The 14,497-nt window shown below is 35.3% G+C and overlaps 1 protein-coding gene across 5 annotated transcripts; it reads right to left on the bottom strand.

Annotated features, from left to right (window-relative positions):
* Positions 1 to 2,333: 2,333 nt before the first annotated feature.
* Positions 2,334 to 10,439, bottom strand: LOC120089920 (protein argonaute 10). Of its 5 annotated transcripts, none has more exons than XM_039047388.1 (22): positions 10,344 to 10,439; positions 8,289 to 8,913; positions 7,732 to 7,940; positions 7,364 to 7,513; positions 7,132 to 7,265; positions 6,926 to 7,035; positions 6,714 to 6,820; positions 6,416 to 6,554; positions 6,069 to 6,185; positions 5,739 to 5,846; positions 5,577 to 5,648; positions 5,252 to 5,374; positions 5,013 to 5,172; positions 4,769 to 4,890; positions 4,412 to 4,549; positions 4,180 to 4,322; positions 3,994 to 4,056; positions 3,677 to 3,740; positions 3,466 to 3,601; positions 3,293 to 3,366; positions 3,058 to 3,184; positions 2,334 to 2,927 (listed from the first exon to the last, which is right to left on the bottom strand). In XM_039047388.1, the coding sequence occupies exons 2-22, from the start codon at positions 8,748 to 8,750 to the stop codon at positions 2,746 to 2,748; spliced, it is 2,940 nt and encodes a 979-aa protein (XP_038903316.1). In that variant the 5' UTR covers positions 8,751 to 8,913; positions 10,344 to 10,439; the 3' UTR covers positions 2,334 to 2,745. The 5 variants fall into 5 exon arrangements, with proteins under 5 accessions (XP_038903316.1, XP_038903294.1, XP_038903309.1 ...); XM_039047366.1 differs by lacking the exon at positions 10,344 to 10,439 and adding an exon at positions 9,817 to 10,252; XM_039047381.1 differs by lacking the exon at positions 10,344 to 10,439 and adding an exon at positions 9,817 to 10,252 and having other exon boundaries at positions 8,289 to 8,910.
* Between the last annotated feature and the right edge of the window lie 4,058 nt (positions 10,440 to 14,497).

Below are 14,497 nucleotides of genomic sequence, written 5' to 3'. Positions count from 1 at the left end.
CTGGTAAAACACCTTAGAGAGTGCCTGCGAGAAGTCTTTAATTTGAGAAATACACACAATCTGAGGAGCCAGTCAAAAAGAAACGAAAATAAGAGAATTAAAGATGAAGTGTGCTTTGGGTTTCTTCTGCAAGACACTAGTTTCATGAAAGAGAAAATGAGAGAAAACGTTGATGTAACAGAGTTTAGTTTAGAAAAAAAAATATCTTCTATTATAAAATCAATAAAAATCTAATCCAATAGATTTTTGCCACATGGCTGGGCTGCAAAAGATGGAGACGCCCAGCCAGTTCCTAAGTTTTACTCAATTTGGACTACAAAAAGTAGACTATAAATTTAAAACTAATAAACCACAAACTAATTATCAGAGGAATTGTGCAATTAGTTTGAGCCCTATAAGTAAGATAGTTAGATTAGAATAAAGCTAAATGCAAATAAAATTTAAATCAAACATACTACAACATACTTTCAAAGGTTTGAAATGAATTAGTTCGAAACACTAAGGCTAAATAGGGTTGTCATTAAGGGTTTATTTATATGTTTACAAAATCTAGAGTTGTCACCAAGGTTCTCATTAGCGGTGGTCTTCATCGGAGTTGGTCGTCTGAGTTGGATGTTAGTGTTGATTGATAGAGGTGGTGTTCACCAAAGTTGATCATCAAAGACAATTTTTGTCGGAATTATCATCAAAGGTGGTTGTCGGAGTCCGGAGTTGATCAACAGAGTTGGCCAAGCGAAGGTGGTCATCAAAGTTGTTTTTATGCAAAGGTGGTCATCGGAGTTGGTTGTCGGAGTGTCATCGGAGGTGGTTGTTGGAGCCCATACTTGATCGTCGAAGTTGGCTAGCGAAGGTGGTCGTCGAACTGTGTCACCAGAGTGTGGTAGGGTAGTCGCCGACGATGGTCGATGGGTGGAGCTATTGAAACATTGAAAGGTGGGAGAGTTGTGGTGAGTTGAGGGAGAGTTTGAGTAAGTTGCTAAAAAAACCAACTCAAACTCCACCAGCATTTAAAGTTGGTGGGCAAACATTGAGTTGATAATTTTTAACAACTCAAATCAACTCATGCTTTCATTCTATTTTATTTCATTTTGCATATTAATTCACTTTAATTTTTTATTTTGTAAGGGAGTCACTCCTCTTCATTTTGTGTATTTACTCTTATGTCGAAGAAAATATATCTCATAATGTACTATATGGGAATATGATCGACTAGTCATTATTCTCCCTACCTTGATTGTATGCTATTAAAATTGTGGTTCATTTTAAGTTAAAAAAAATACCATTTTTGTTATTGTATTTTAAAGAATTGGTTTTTTGGTTCATATACTTTCAAATGTTCAAATTTAGTATATAAATAATCCTAAAATCAATTCCAAATGTTAGTTTATGATAAATATTTGTTCCAATAAAAAGTTGTCTATATTGATCTTATTGCTACATGACTTTGAAAACAAAAACTTATTTATATTTTACCAATTTTAATAAATAAAAAATAACAAAAACTTCAAACTAGAAACATGAGCTCATAAGACTAATTTAGACATCTTTGAAAGTATAGAGATTGAAAAAGAACAAGCCTCAAAGTACATAGATCAAACTGTTTTTCAACACTTATCCAAACCTTTTCTCTAACCAAGCTTCTTTCTCGAAAACATGGGTGAGGGTCATGATATAGAACTATTGTGACATTGGTAGCCTTAGTTCAGATGGACTAATAACTTGCTTGTGGGTGAGAATGAGTTCCACACAATCACTACTTTATGAGTCCCATTGAAATATGATCGTGACCATTGGTATTATAGTCAAGTTAATTTCTCGTATTGGAAAATCATCCGCATCCGATAAACAAGCAGTTGAACAAGTTTCATGTTGACAAACTTATTGAAATTGAAGAGTAAATCTTAGGACTTTAATAAGAAATCAAAGTGGAGAACTGATAACACAATATTGTGGAAGTGTGCAACTTTCGCGATTACGGTAGATCCTTGGAGGCTAGTCAATACATTTATAAATAATCATTGGATAATGGATTGAATGTCTAATAATCACTAGATGCATATTCAATATATTGTATTGAAATACTTCGAAATGTTTAATAACTACTTTAATAGAACCCAAAGTCATTCGATTCCTTATTTGTTCTAGCTGATTCAACCTAGAACGAACTAGCATTTCAAATTCATTTATCACAGTTCATATCCCAAATGAAGTGTGAGTAACACACTAATAAACCATTTTGTAACTGACCTTAGTTTGATTTAGTTTGACTAGTCTCTTTTTGGAAGTGTGGAATGGAATATGAAGGGTACACATTAAGGCAACTGCTAACTTTGTGAGAGAAATTTCTAACACATCTATACTGATTCATTATGGAAAAAACAGCTCTTTACAAATGTGGGTGAGAAGAGAATCTCTCATCTGTGGCTTGGTGGGTGAGTCTGTGTTACTTGATTTTGACACTAAAAACTGCAGCAGTAAAGCAAATGTAAAAAAAAAAAAAAAAAAAAAAATCTCTTCTCTTCACCAAAGGGATCTATCTAACTAAGCAACTCTACATTTACTCCCAACTAAAATCATCAACCTGATTTTGCAACACATCTGAACCCACATTGATGATGATGATGATTCATTTACATAGAAACTCATCAAATGCAGAGGAAGAGGAAGAGTCAAGTTTCTGATGGCTGAACATTTCCGGTCATCGATTCGACTACGAGCCTCTCCTTTGTTTGGTGCTTCTGATTTCTAACAGTAAAACATTACTCTCTTCACATTTTCCTTTAGAGCTGGCAAAGGACGAACCCCAGACTCTCCGGTAGTGCGTGTACTCTTGGCAGAACGACCAGCTGAGCCATTCTCCTGCATCTCTGGTTCCATGTAGAATCGAGCTCGGAATGCAGCTAAATGTGCATAGTATGCTGGAGGGACTGCATGAATGCCAAACAAAACTAGCAACTTCAGAACAGCAAATTTGTAACTACAAAATCTGAGTTGAAATCATCAACATGGATATGGCAGTAGTCGAACTCAAAAACTAATAAAAGAAAGCTTGCTTACCGACAGAAACTGATCGCGTACACCTTGCATACGTGTAGCAAAGATTGTTTGTTAACGACTGAATTCCATCGGCAGTAAAATTGTTTTCATCCCAAAGAACATGGTAGTGAGCTGGCCGACTCGTACCCTGCAGCAAACAAGGACGGAATGAATTTGTCTGGATAAAGATAATGAACTAATAGTAGCTTAGTTGAAAATACTTGGAAGGGAGAGAAGAGGGAGGAGATCAAAATACCTGAATTCCAGCATGGCTACAGAGATAGAAATCAAATTCTGTTGGGTGGCATATTTTGGAGTCGACTACAGTGCCTGACAAACAAGAAAAAAGGAAACAACTATGGGATTAACAACTCAACTCCGGCATCTCAGACAGATATAACTGATTGAATGACAAGGATTGAACTGTACCAGGTAAAATGTTCCCACTCTTGTCTGTGCTACTTCTATCTCTATAGTTGTTGGCAAACAATCGGGTGTGGTGTCGCTTTTGTACAACAATGAACGTTACGGGTGGTTGGTAATTTGGTTCTAAAGAAGCACATGCCTACAGAAAAAGGGTGCCTATATTATAGATATGATCAGAAACAAAAACAAAGAGGCTGATTCCTCGGTTCCTCACCTTCCTGATTGCATCCAACTCATAAAGTAATACTTGATAGAATTGTCCTTCGCTTACGCCATCCCTGGAAAGAAAATTGGCAAACACCATGAGAGACTAGCATGCATAAACTTAACAAATACTAACAAAAACTGCGTACAAATGGAAGCAGGAACTAGTTATACATAATGAACCATTGTTTCAGAAGCTCAACAATGAATTTTCAGCTAGATAATTTCTTTTGCACGCCACCTTTGAATCAGAAAAAGTTATCCAACTGAAAGTCGAAAAAGTAATAAGAACACTATTCAATATCACATGAAGATGAAACTGCTTACCTGTAAAATATTATCCTGAGAGGTTTCTGCCCTGTTGCTTTCCTAAACGAAACCAGAAGATCCCTGTGACAATAATTGGCAGTATATGAATTAGAATTTGAAGAAGAGATGTACGCACAATCCACTCCGTTGTCAGAAAAATGGTGTAACATAATCTACAATGAACAAGATCTCATAGACCAGTACCTGATCATGCCACCACTGATAGTGCCACGGACAGGATCCTGCCAAGTTTTGTACAAGTCTTGTATAAGTTCTTGTCTATGAGCCTGAGCACATACTAGTCCAGCATATTTTGTCACTTCAGGCCAATCCTCAGAGGCTACTACCTGCGCATTGGATCTAACTTCCATTAGTAACACAATCAGGAATGTGAAATGAAAAAAGTTCAATTTTATCAGTTACTAGGAAACCGCACAGCAGCTATTGAAGGGCTGGAATCTTCGCCGTTCTCTGGATGGGTCACGTCCGCTCCAAATATTATTGTTGGTATGTCACTCACAAGTGGTATCCTGCAGCTGATAGCATCTAAAAGAACAGTGTTTCTACCACCCATCTGAGGAGATAGCATTGGTAGCAAAGGGGGAAAGAAGAAAAGCAAACAACACTCGTTAGAATCAAAAGTGATTTTATAGTTTTCATTGTTGGATAAGTAGAGCACCATCAAGTCCTTCAGACCAGACCAGTGCACTTATTGAAGAAGTAAATGCACCAGATTATGGAGAAGATAAGACTTTTATTTGTGCAATTCCAAGATTATGGAGCAGCATCATACCTTGACATTGATCTTCAGTGACACATTAGCAAGGTACTGCTTACTAATCTTGAACACATGTTTTGTAAGACAGCATTGTGATATTAAACCAAGATCAGTTTCACAAATTCGCTTGAGATCACCTATAAAACAGAATGATGGAAGAGAAAAATATCAGTTTAGAAGGTCCATCTTCTTCATTTCCTGATCATTCTATTAGAAAATAAGGCCAGTAATCTTTGGTGGACAAGTTGCATCAGCTCACCGTAAAGCGACCCGTTATTGTCAGGTAAAATAGCTAATAATAGGTCTAACTCTTTCCCCTTAGTCTTGTTCATGGCAGCATGATAAACATGCTTCAAGGCTTTCTCCACCTGTTCTGGCCTAGCGTTGTATATTGGAATAACTGGTTCTGGATTGAATTCCTACGATATAATCAATTTGAGGTCAAATTAAATGAGAACCATCTTAATCTTGAAAAAGAAAGAATCAGCACCAATATACCATTCCGGACACTTGACACATTTGAGCAAGTTCAGAACAAAACCCACGAGCCACGCTCTCTTGCACGCTCCTAGAGAAGTTGATACATGCCCACCGGTTAACAGTCATTCCATTAATCATTTTCTGCAATACATGAGGAAAAAGTAAGCGCAGGTAAATGGCAGAAAGAACAGGAGGTTCATTCGAAGAGTCAAAGTATTGGGCCTTTTAGAATTATAATATCATTGGACTGAAGTTTATCTAAAACAGCACATACCTTGTTCATCATATTCCCTTTTAGAATTATAATGTCATTGGACTGAAGTTTATCTAAAACGGCACATACCTTGTTCATCATATTCCATTGACCCACTTGAGGCAAGCAATCCTTCTCTTTTCCAGTATCATGATATTTCAGCTGCGTTGGTTCATCGCAAAGTGATGTCAGGGTAAACAAGTCTATTCATTAATTTGCTGAATAAAATGGAATTAGAAGAAATAAGCATACCCATGGAGGAGGAAGAATTCTAGCTTCAACGGAAGCCAGCTTTTCACTTATTTTAATCCCAAACTCCTTAGCATAAGGATCATTATCATAAGCATTATGTTGGACAGTCTAGCAAAGTTTGAAGGACAAGAGACGAAACTGTTATTCCAGCAATCAGAAAATAGCCAAGAAAGAATGTGATAAAATTATTGCAATTAACTTTGTGTCAACTTCCTAATGAGACATTAAATATTCTTTTTTTTTTCTACGGATTATGGTAGGATCAAGAAGTTTGAGTCTTTAAACATCAATTTCCCGTAATAGTAGCTCCCAAAATGATTACAATATTACCTGCAAAATGTCATTTTCTCGGTCCCTAGGTCTTTGACATGTGACTTTAAGAAGTGCAGTTATTTGCTTCTCATTCAATCTCTTTGTATATCTCTGCCCCCCTACAATTTTGCAGGCCTGCGAATGCAAGACAAGAGTGTTCAAATTACAGTTAAAAAGAACACACATAAAATATATTTCCCCTCCTGTTAGGCAAGCAGGCCTTAGAGGTGCAAAGACTTGATTATATACCCTAACTTCATGTTTTACTGTCATTTAAACAGGTCCAGATGAGAAAGCAAGACTGAAGGTAGTAAGTCTAGTTTCATGTTTACTAAAATAATAACAGGGGAAGGATTAAAATCTACCTCCATTGGCAAATAATTTGCCTTCTTCTGGTTTCCTACTTGAAGGCAAGGGAGATGTGCGTGTTGAATGGTGAAGCCATACATCTCCTGGAAGTATTCAACAACTGACTTCATGGTTGAGTTGTCATCCACAGGAAATCTGAAAAAGAAGTACCATTGAGCATTTGCACACGTGAACAACCAACATAGAGAAAAAGAAAATGGGAGAAGAGTTTGATCTCAATACTTCTTAGTTCTTATAATACAATGTTTATCAGGTACCCATTGCAAGCACATATTCATGAATTTTAAAGCTTACACTAATTCTCTTGTAGGCTGGGATGTCAGACCCGAAACTCGATATTTCCGCCTTACATTTCCACGGTGTGTTACTTCAACTTTCACCCCTCTAAGAGCCTTTTTAATCTGTATTACGTTCCAAATCAAATTACACTCAAGAACGACAAGGAAACCAGAAAAGTAATTATGGGTCAAAACAAGTATACAATCAGTTCAAATGAAAGTAAGCACCTTTACTCGATCAGAGTCAGATAATGGCCGTGACAAAACATCTTTCCCTAGAAGCTGAGCAACAAACTCAAGAACAGGGAGAGGCTCAATGAATGCAGCTGAAGCCATATCTTTAAACAAAGAATGAAAAGAATAATAAGATGACTCACTTAGGTAAAATATGTACAAATCACAGTACAAGTTTTTAATTGTAAGTTTCAATTTACCAATGTTCAGAGACAGTCCCATTTGAGTAGGTCTAATACTCTGGTAAAAACCACACCATGATTCTAGCCCATCACCAAGCCGCTGAGGTGATCTAATATCAGGAGAAAAGAAGGATCTCCCTATAGGACAGTACCTACATGATATGCCGCCACAATGAGCAAAACATAGTTACAAAACATAAGATTGTGTTGCTGATCCTTATATGAACTTAAACATAGATTGATTTTCTACCTTTTGGATGATAGCTCTCTCAATACAATGTCCAATATTTGAAGAGCTTCTTGTGGAGCATCAGCACGCTTACCCGCCAGAAACTGACCCAAATGGTGTAAATTTGCGCGTGCAACAAACTTAATAACTACTTTATATTCCCTCTCCCTCCTGAATATTTGTTTAAAAGTTTACAATTGTATTAGTTGAATGACAATCGAAACAATCCACATTAGTTCCAAACTTTAGTTTCCTTTCTAACTCATTGGATATGTTTCATAATTAAGATATACAATACAGGAAAATGACAACACACAAAGTACCAAGTTTTCAAATTCAAGAGGGAGCAGAGAAAAAACAAAGGCACTGTTACAACCGTAAATTCTTACTTGGGACCACTGACTCCATCTTCTTCATCCACAAGCTTGATGTTAAACTCTTTCCAAACAAAAGGAAGCTCACCAGCTGTATACAGACTCTTTCTGCCATCATAAGCTGGTAATCTTTTTCCCAGATCAGATTCTCTGTATAATCTCACCAATTCAGTCATGATTGCTCTGTTCACAGTTCTTGATGCCACTTCAGGAGTAATTGTAACCTGTTGAACCCCACCCCCAACGGCGGGAAAACAAAAAAAGAATTAATAAATAGGGGAAGAAAAGTTATAAGTCAAGCGGACAAAAAGAACAATATGAAGGCTATTTAAGTTGAGAAAATGACGTGACGAAAAGAGAAACTTATTCATTTTTCAACTACAATACAACAGCAAAAATTTACAAGAAAATTGCAACTTAAAATTGATTGTCAGATGGGAAGGGGACCCCCCTCCCCTTCTCCCTCCCGCCCTACCCAGTTGTTAAAGAACAAATAAAACATATTGCCTGTTGTAGGCACATGAACAAGAATGCAAAGGGAAAAAACACTGTTAAACTCCTTGCTTGCTTACATCATATTGATTCAAATCCTTGTCTGGTAACTCTGCAAAGAAATGGTTTGCTTTTACAATACATTTTGTTCCAACTTGTCCGAATCCAGGCCTTGGGGCAAAACTCAAAGACTTGCTTGAATTTCGAAAACCCATTTGCACACCATTTGGATTAGTACTTGTCACCAGAGCTCCGGCGTTAAACTCCGGTTCATCGGGTTTACGCGCCACTGTGCAGGGCCGAGAACTGGGCCTCATAAACACTTCTCCCTGATCGGATTTCCGGCCGCCTCTGCTCCTTCTCCGGCCCCTGTTTTTACTTGGAGGAGATGATGGGTTTCGAGATTTGATGTTTTGGTGTTCCAGATTCGGCGGACCTTTTCCATTTTGGGTTGATTTTGGAGCTTTTTGAATAGAGTTCTGCAAGTGGGTTTTGATTACAAGGTGCTGCTCGGAGCTTTCTTTCATTTGCCGTACTGGCATGGTGGGTTTCTTTTACTGTCTCGAAAATCAACTGGCAATGGCGCAATAACTCGTTTGGAATGAGCTTAAAGGTTCACGAAATGGTGTACATGAAGTTTCTTCACAGTCACGTTTACTCTGAACTCATTTTCCCTCTTCTTCACGGATTCAAGACGTCATCCTACTAAGGAGGGGAAAAAAAACAACCCAGAAGAGGAAAATTGCATGTCAGCAAACAATATGACGAAAAATTCTTCAAAAGGTTAAAAAAACAGAGAATGATACAGAGAAATACATCCATTGTTTCATACGCAAAGTAAAGTTGAAAGCGGGATAAAATTTTGGCCGTTTCTTAAACATTTTCAAGCATTACTATTCCTTTGCAAAATAAAAAAAAAACCCAATTGAAAAAATCATCGTTTCAGCATATATATCCCTAAAGAAAACATGGTAAAAGAAATTCAATCAAACGAGCTTTCATTTTCATATAACAGTGAACCAGTACTATATACAAAGATCAAAAAAGAAAACCATCCCCGACGGCTCGAAAATTCCTATATACAGAGAGAAGAGTCCAAAAAAAAGTGAACGAAATTCCGAAACCCAGATCTTGTTTGGTAGTCTGGATTTCAAACCAGGGATGAAATCTTCCATTAAAGCAAGACAAAACAGAGAAAACCCAGAAAAATAAACCCAAAGTGGAAATACCCATAAGACAAACCTATTTACATAGTCTTGTCTGCCTATTAGAAACGAAAATCTCGAAGGGGATGATGAGTAAACCCAAGCAGATAAAAACGCAAGAGGAGTATGTATAAAAGAAAAGAAAATGGTATTAAAAGGAAGAGGAAGATATGGAACTTAGGGAAGTGGCAGAGACAGAGAATAAAACCATCCAGAAGAAAACAAAAATCAAGAACAAATCCAAAGACAAAGAATAAACATTGAAAAGGGTAGTAAAATCACTATCCATCCAATACCAAAAGATTTAATGATGTAAAAAAGGGGGCAGGCCCCATTGAATATCCTCAAGAAGTACCAGTGAAGAGGAGGAAGAAAACCCAGAATTTCAAAACACAAAACTCACCCAAAACCAATCCAATCCAATCCAATCCAATCAAGCAGTGAGGTACCAAAACTGGAACAAACAAACAGAAAAAAAAAATAGATTGAAATGGGAATGGGTGAAGAATGTGAAGAAGAGTAAAGCAAAAAGTGGGTTGAGGGGTTTAATGTGAGAGATTTAAGGAAGAAGAAGAAGAAGAAGAAGAAGAAGAAGAAGAAGAGAAGGGCGTGGAGAAAGAGAGATGATGATGAAGAAGAAACTTTATACACGCATGCAAGGTGGCTTTTGGTGTTTTCTTTATCACGTGTAAAAGGCTTATGAGCCCCCAGCCCCCCCATCCATCTCCTCCTTTCTCTTTCCTTTTTTTCAAAAAAAAAATTGTAAAGACTCTGTTTTCTCTTTACTCTGTTTCTCTATCCTCTAATTCGGTTCTGTTTCTGATCGCGCAGCCTCGGGGACGTACCACATATACCATAAATTAAAGGGCATTAGAGAGAGAGAAAGAGAGTCCAAAAGAGACTACTGAGTATTTATAAAAGCAATCATACACAGAAGAAGAATAATTCGAACTTGCAGTCCTCTCTCCTGCTCTATTTCCCCTCTCTCTCTCTCTCTCTCATTTTGTTTAGACCCTTTTTCTTCTGTTTTTTGGCTGTTCCCTATGCATTGGTTTAATTGTTATAGCCCAAAAAAAAATTCAATCTTTTTATGGTAGCTAACTAGACTATCATGCCGTCTATCTCTATTCTTTAAACTTAACCCTTCTTCCCCTGCCCTTTGTAACGGTCCATTCCTCTTGTGTCCACTTCTCTTCCTCTCTAATTTCTTCCCTTTTCTTTGTTTTTGTGTTCTCATGAGATGAGATTGGTTTTTCATTAGAGTTGATTTGAGATCGAAGCATTGACCCTTTTTTTATGATAATAAGTCTCTTTTTACACATGGAGTCTCGACGTGGGAACTCAAATTGGCAAAGGATTAAATTGTGTCGTTGTTTTTTGTTTGAAGCAAATGATTTCTGATACGTTAGTATTTCAATCAAAATAGTATCGAGCTTAGCCATAGTAGTATTGTCCTCCTATTTATACCCTTCCTTGTTATCTTAATGTCATTCGGTAGAACTTGACATGATGATATATTACGGAGTAGGTTGATACGGATCTCAACTTGATCAGTACTAAATTCAATTTGTCGCATGTGTCTCTACTCAATTATATCTTTTTAGAATCTTTACAAGAATAATTTAGTTCTATGACTAGTCTACTTGTCGTTTTCACGTATAAAGGTTGGACTTTGTGATTCAAATCTTACATCAATGATGAAAATTATAAAACAATGGTAAAACAATGACAAGTCAACACTACACTTTTAATTTTTTTTTCAATGGTCTTGCAATTTGTACATGATTTGAAATTGAACAAATTGCAAAACAACAAAAGCATTTATACAATCTCTCAAAATCATGCCTTACCATGGATAATCCACTTATGTGATCTTTCTCTTTCACCACAAACTTTTACAAAGTGCCCACAGCCTCAATACTTTCCCAAAAACATGTTTTTTCCACATGTGCACACATAATTAGAATGTGATATAAACTTTAGACCAAACATATTTGATTATTAAGTATCACAAAATAATTTTGACATTTTCTATAATAGAGTCGTGTAAATTTACCATCAAAAGTTCATAATTTTGAATTTTGATGTCAAAGTGTGTTTGTTCATAAATCATATCAACACTATCTTCTTCGTTTCAATAGAGTGTTTTTTAATGGACTCCATTGTAATTTGTATATAATATTGGACAACCTCGCCCCTATATGAATTCCCCAACTAGATTAATTAATATGCTTTCTAGACTTATGATGTGAAAGAATAGTGGAAAATCCTTATGGATATAGATAGAAATGGTACCTTTTACTTTATTTCCCTAAGTTGTGGACCTTAAAATGGAAACAAATTATATGTTGGCCTACCTATAAACAACCCAACAACAATTCACCTCTTGGTCCTCAAGAAAACTTCCTTTTAAAGAGGTTTTTAAAGTTAAATTACAAGGTTGGTTTATGAATTTTCCATTTTGATTTTCTTTGACCTTAGATCTTAAAAAAAAAATGTATCTTGACTTTTAATTTATTATAAAATAAATATTTTAAGTCTAAGAAAATGTTTAACAAATATTTAAGGTCGTCGGGACAAATTTAAAATTAATTGAGTAGACTATAATAGTCCACTTAACTTTTTAAGCATGTGTTAAGAAACTTGGATTAATGTTTTTTAACATTTTATTTTGCTACAATAGCACTATTAACGATTTAGTAGTTTAATTTATCCAACTATCCCTCGTTCCAATACTTACAATGTCTCCATCGACTACCGGCCAACTCCAGCATCAACCATCATCGACAACGTTCGTTGCCTTGATTCAACAACATGCTCTGGATACAAACTCCAACGACCAACTCCAACACCCACCTTCGGCAATCAACTACAACGACCATTTCCTACAACTAGTTCTGCCAACTACTTTTGGCAACCCAACTTTGTCGATCTCCTGTTGTGACCACCTTCGTCGATCGTCTCCAACAACTAACTCTGATGGCAAACTCAAAAGATTGTATACTAAAGAAACAAAAAGCAAAAAACGCAATTAATGAAAGTGTTTTTAGATACAAATCGAAACGGTTAGTTCATAGTACTTAATAATATTCTTTAGAGTATTTTAACATCAACAGAAACGCATTAAATGTATAACAAACCAAATAAAACTAAAACAAATTTGAAAAATATGTAACCAAACACATTAGTACTTTTATTTTAAACCATTTTTATTAAAAAGAATAAATGAAAACAATCTTTAGAAAATAATTTTACTAGGCAATCCAACACATCCCATAATTTAATCTTTGTATATATTAAAAGAAGATGGAACTTCACGTTAAACAAATATTTTTATTTTTATTTATAAAATATGATATTTAACATACACCACTCATCCACTATGAAAAAACAATCAATACAAACTCACACTTCATAATTCTATGTTAAACAAATCAACACTCCAAACACAGATTTTATAAACTAAAATCAAAATATTACATATCTTAAATATAGACTATCTAATTATATAAATTATTATATACAACTCTATCTCTTAATCTCTTTTGAAATTTTAATTTTGTGTTTATTTTTTTTAAAAAAATATACATATGGATGATCGAACGGTTAGAAAAGAAAAGATGAGAAAGTCAGGAAAATGGAATGGGGAGTAGGAAATCATATTTGTGGATGATGTGGACAAAGGGGATGACGGGCAGAGAAGGAAGAAGAGGAGTAATGATTGTGTATGATGACATCCATGACTTAATAGAGAGGGTGAAAAATGGGTCCCACAGGGCACGTGTCCATATTATGTAATGAGTTTTCGCGAAGAGCACTCATTACATTTTTTATTACTTTTTATGTTGTTTTCTTGTGTTATGAGTTTGTATTGACACATGGACTCCACATCTAAATCTGTAATGAAATAATGCAATTTGATTAATGAATAAAGAGTACTCAATCTGATTGCGTCTAAGAATTATGTCCTATCGTTATTGTTATGTTACGACTACCATTAGTATTACTGTTACAACTAAAAAATTATCAATTTTCGACATCTTTACTGTTATCGTTACCGTTACTGTTTGACCCTCAGACATACAGGTAGAAGTAACAATAACAGTAAATTTGACATAATTCATAATTTTAAGTAGATGCGATCAAGATCAATCCAATTACATCTGCGATTCAAGTTCATTACAATCGATCCATCGATGAAATTTCATTACGATTACAACAATTTTAATCACAATTTGGTAAACGTGGCCTAAATACTATAACCTTATTTCATCTATTAGACTACTACAATGTCAGTATGACCGATAGACAACAATTTTATACAATTAAATGCATCAAAGGAAAATTGTGAAAGTATCTTAATTTTATATTTGTTAGCATATGATTTCTATTGCCTTTATACCTTTACTTTTTCAGTATTTTTCTTTTTTACTTCTTTATTATCTTTTATGTTATATAACTACAAGTATTATGTTGGCATGTGGTTGTATTATTGTTTTTATATATCATTAATGAAATCACAACTAGGCATTAAGCTCGTTCTTTTTGTGTCATTTATTATTTGTCCATACATGGTACTAGAGTTACGTTCTAGGCTAGCAATTTTCTTTTATGGCGTCAAGCTCAGACACTTCAAAAAATGACGACAACCTGTCTATTGACTTCAACCTTTTTCTATTTCCGTTACATTGCTCTAGAGCCTTTACATATAAGAATCCTCCCAAGTTTATCCACTTCTCCTTTAATTTAATTCTTCACAAGTTTTTTTTATTCTAAATGAAATAATGCAATCTGTAATGAATAAAGAGTACTCAATCCAATTGCGTCTGAGAATTACGTCCTCTCGTTATTGTTACCGTTATAGTACCTGTAACGACTACCATTATTGTTACTGTTACAACTGAAAATTATCAATTTCGACATCTTTATTGTTATTGTTACTGTTACTGTTACTGTTTGACCCTCGGATGTAAAGGTAGAAGTAACGGTAATAGTAAATTTGACAAAATTCGTAATTTTAAGTAGATGCGATCAAAATCAATCCAATTACATATGCGATACAAGTTCATTATAATGATCCATTG

Source organism: Benincasa hispida, chromosome 1 (assembly GCF_009727055.1).
Source record: "Benincasa hispida cultivar B227 chromosome 1, ASM972705v1, whole genome shotgun sequence".
Classification (NCBI taxonomy): domain Eukaryota; kingdom Viridiplantae; phylum Streptophyta; class Magnoliopsida; order Cucurbitales; family Cucurbitaceae; genus Benincasa; species Benincasa hispida.
The sequence above is the reverse complement of the archived record's forward strand: the minus strand, read 5'-3'. Positions and strand labels throughout refer to the sequence as shown.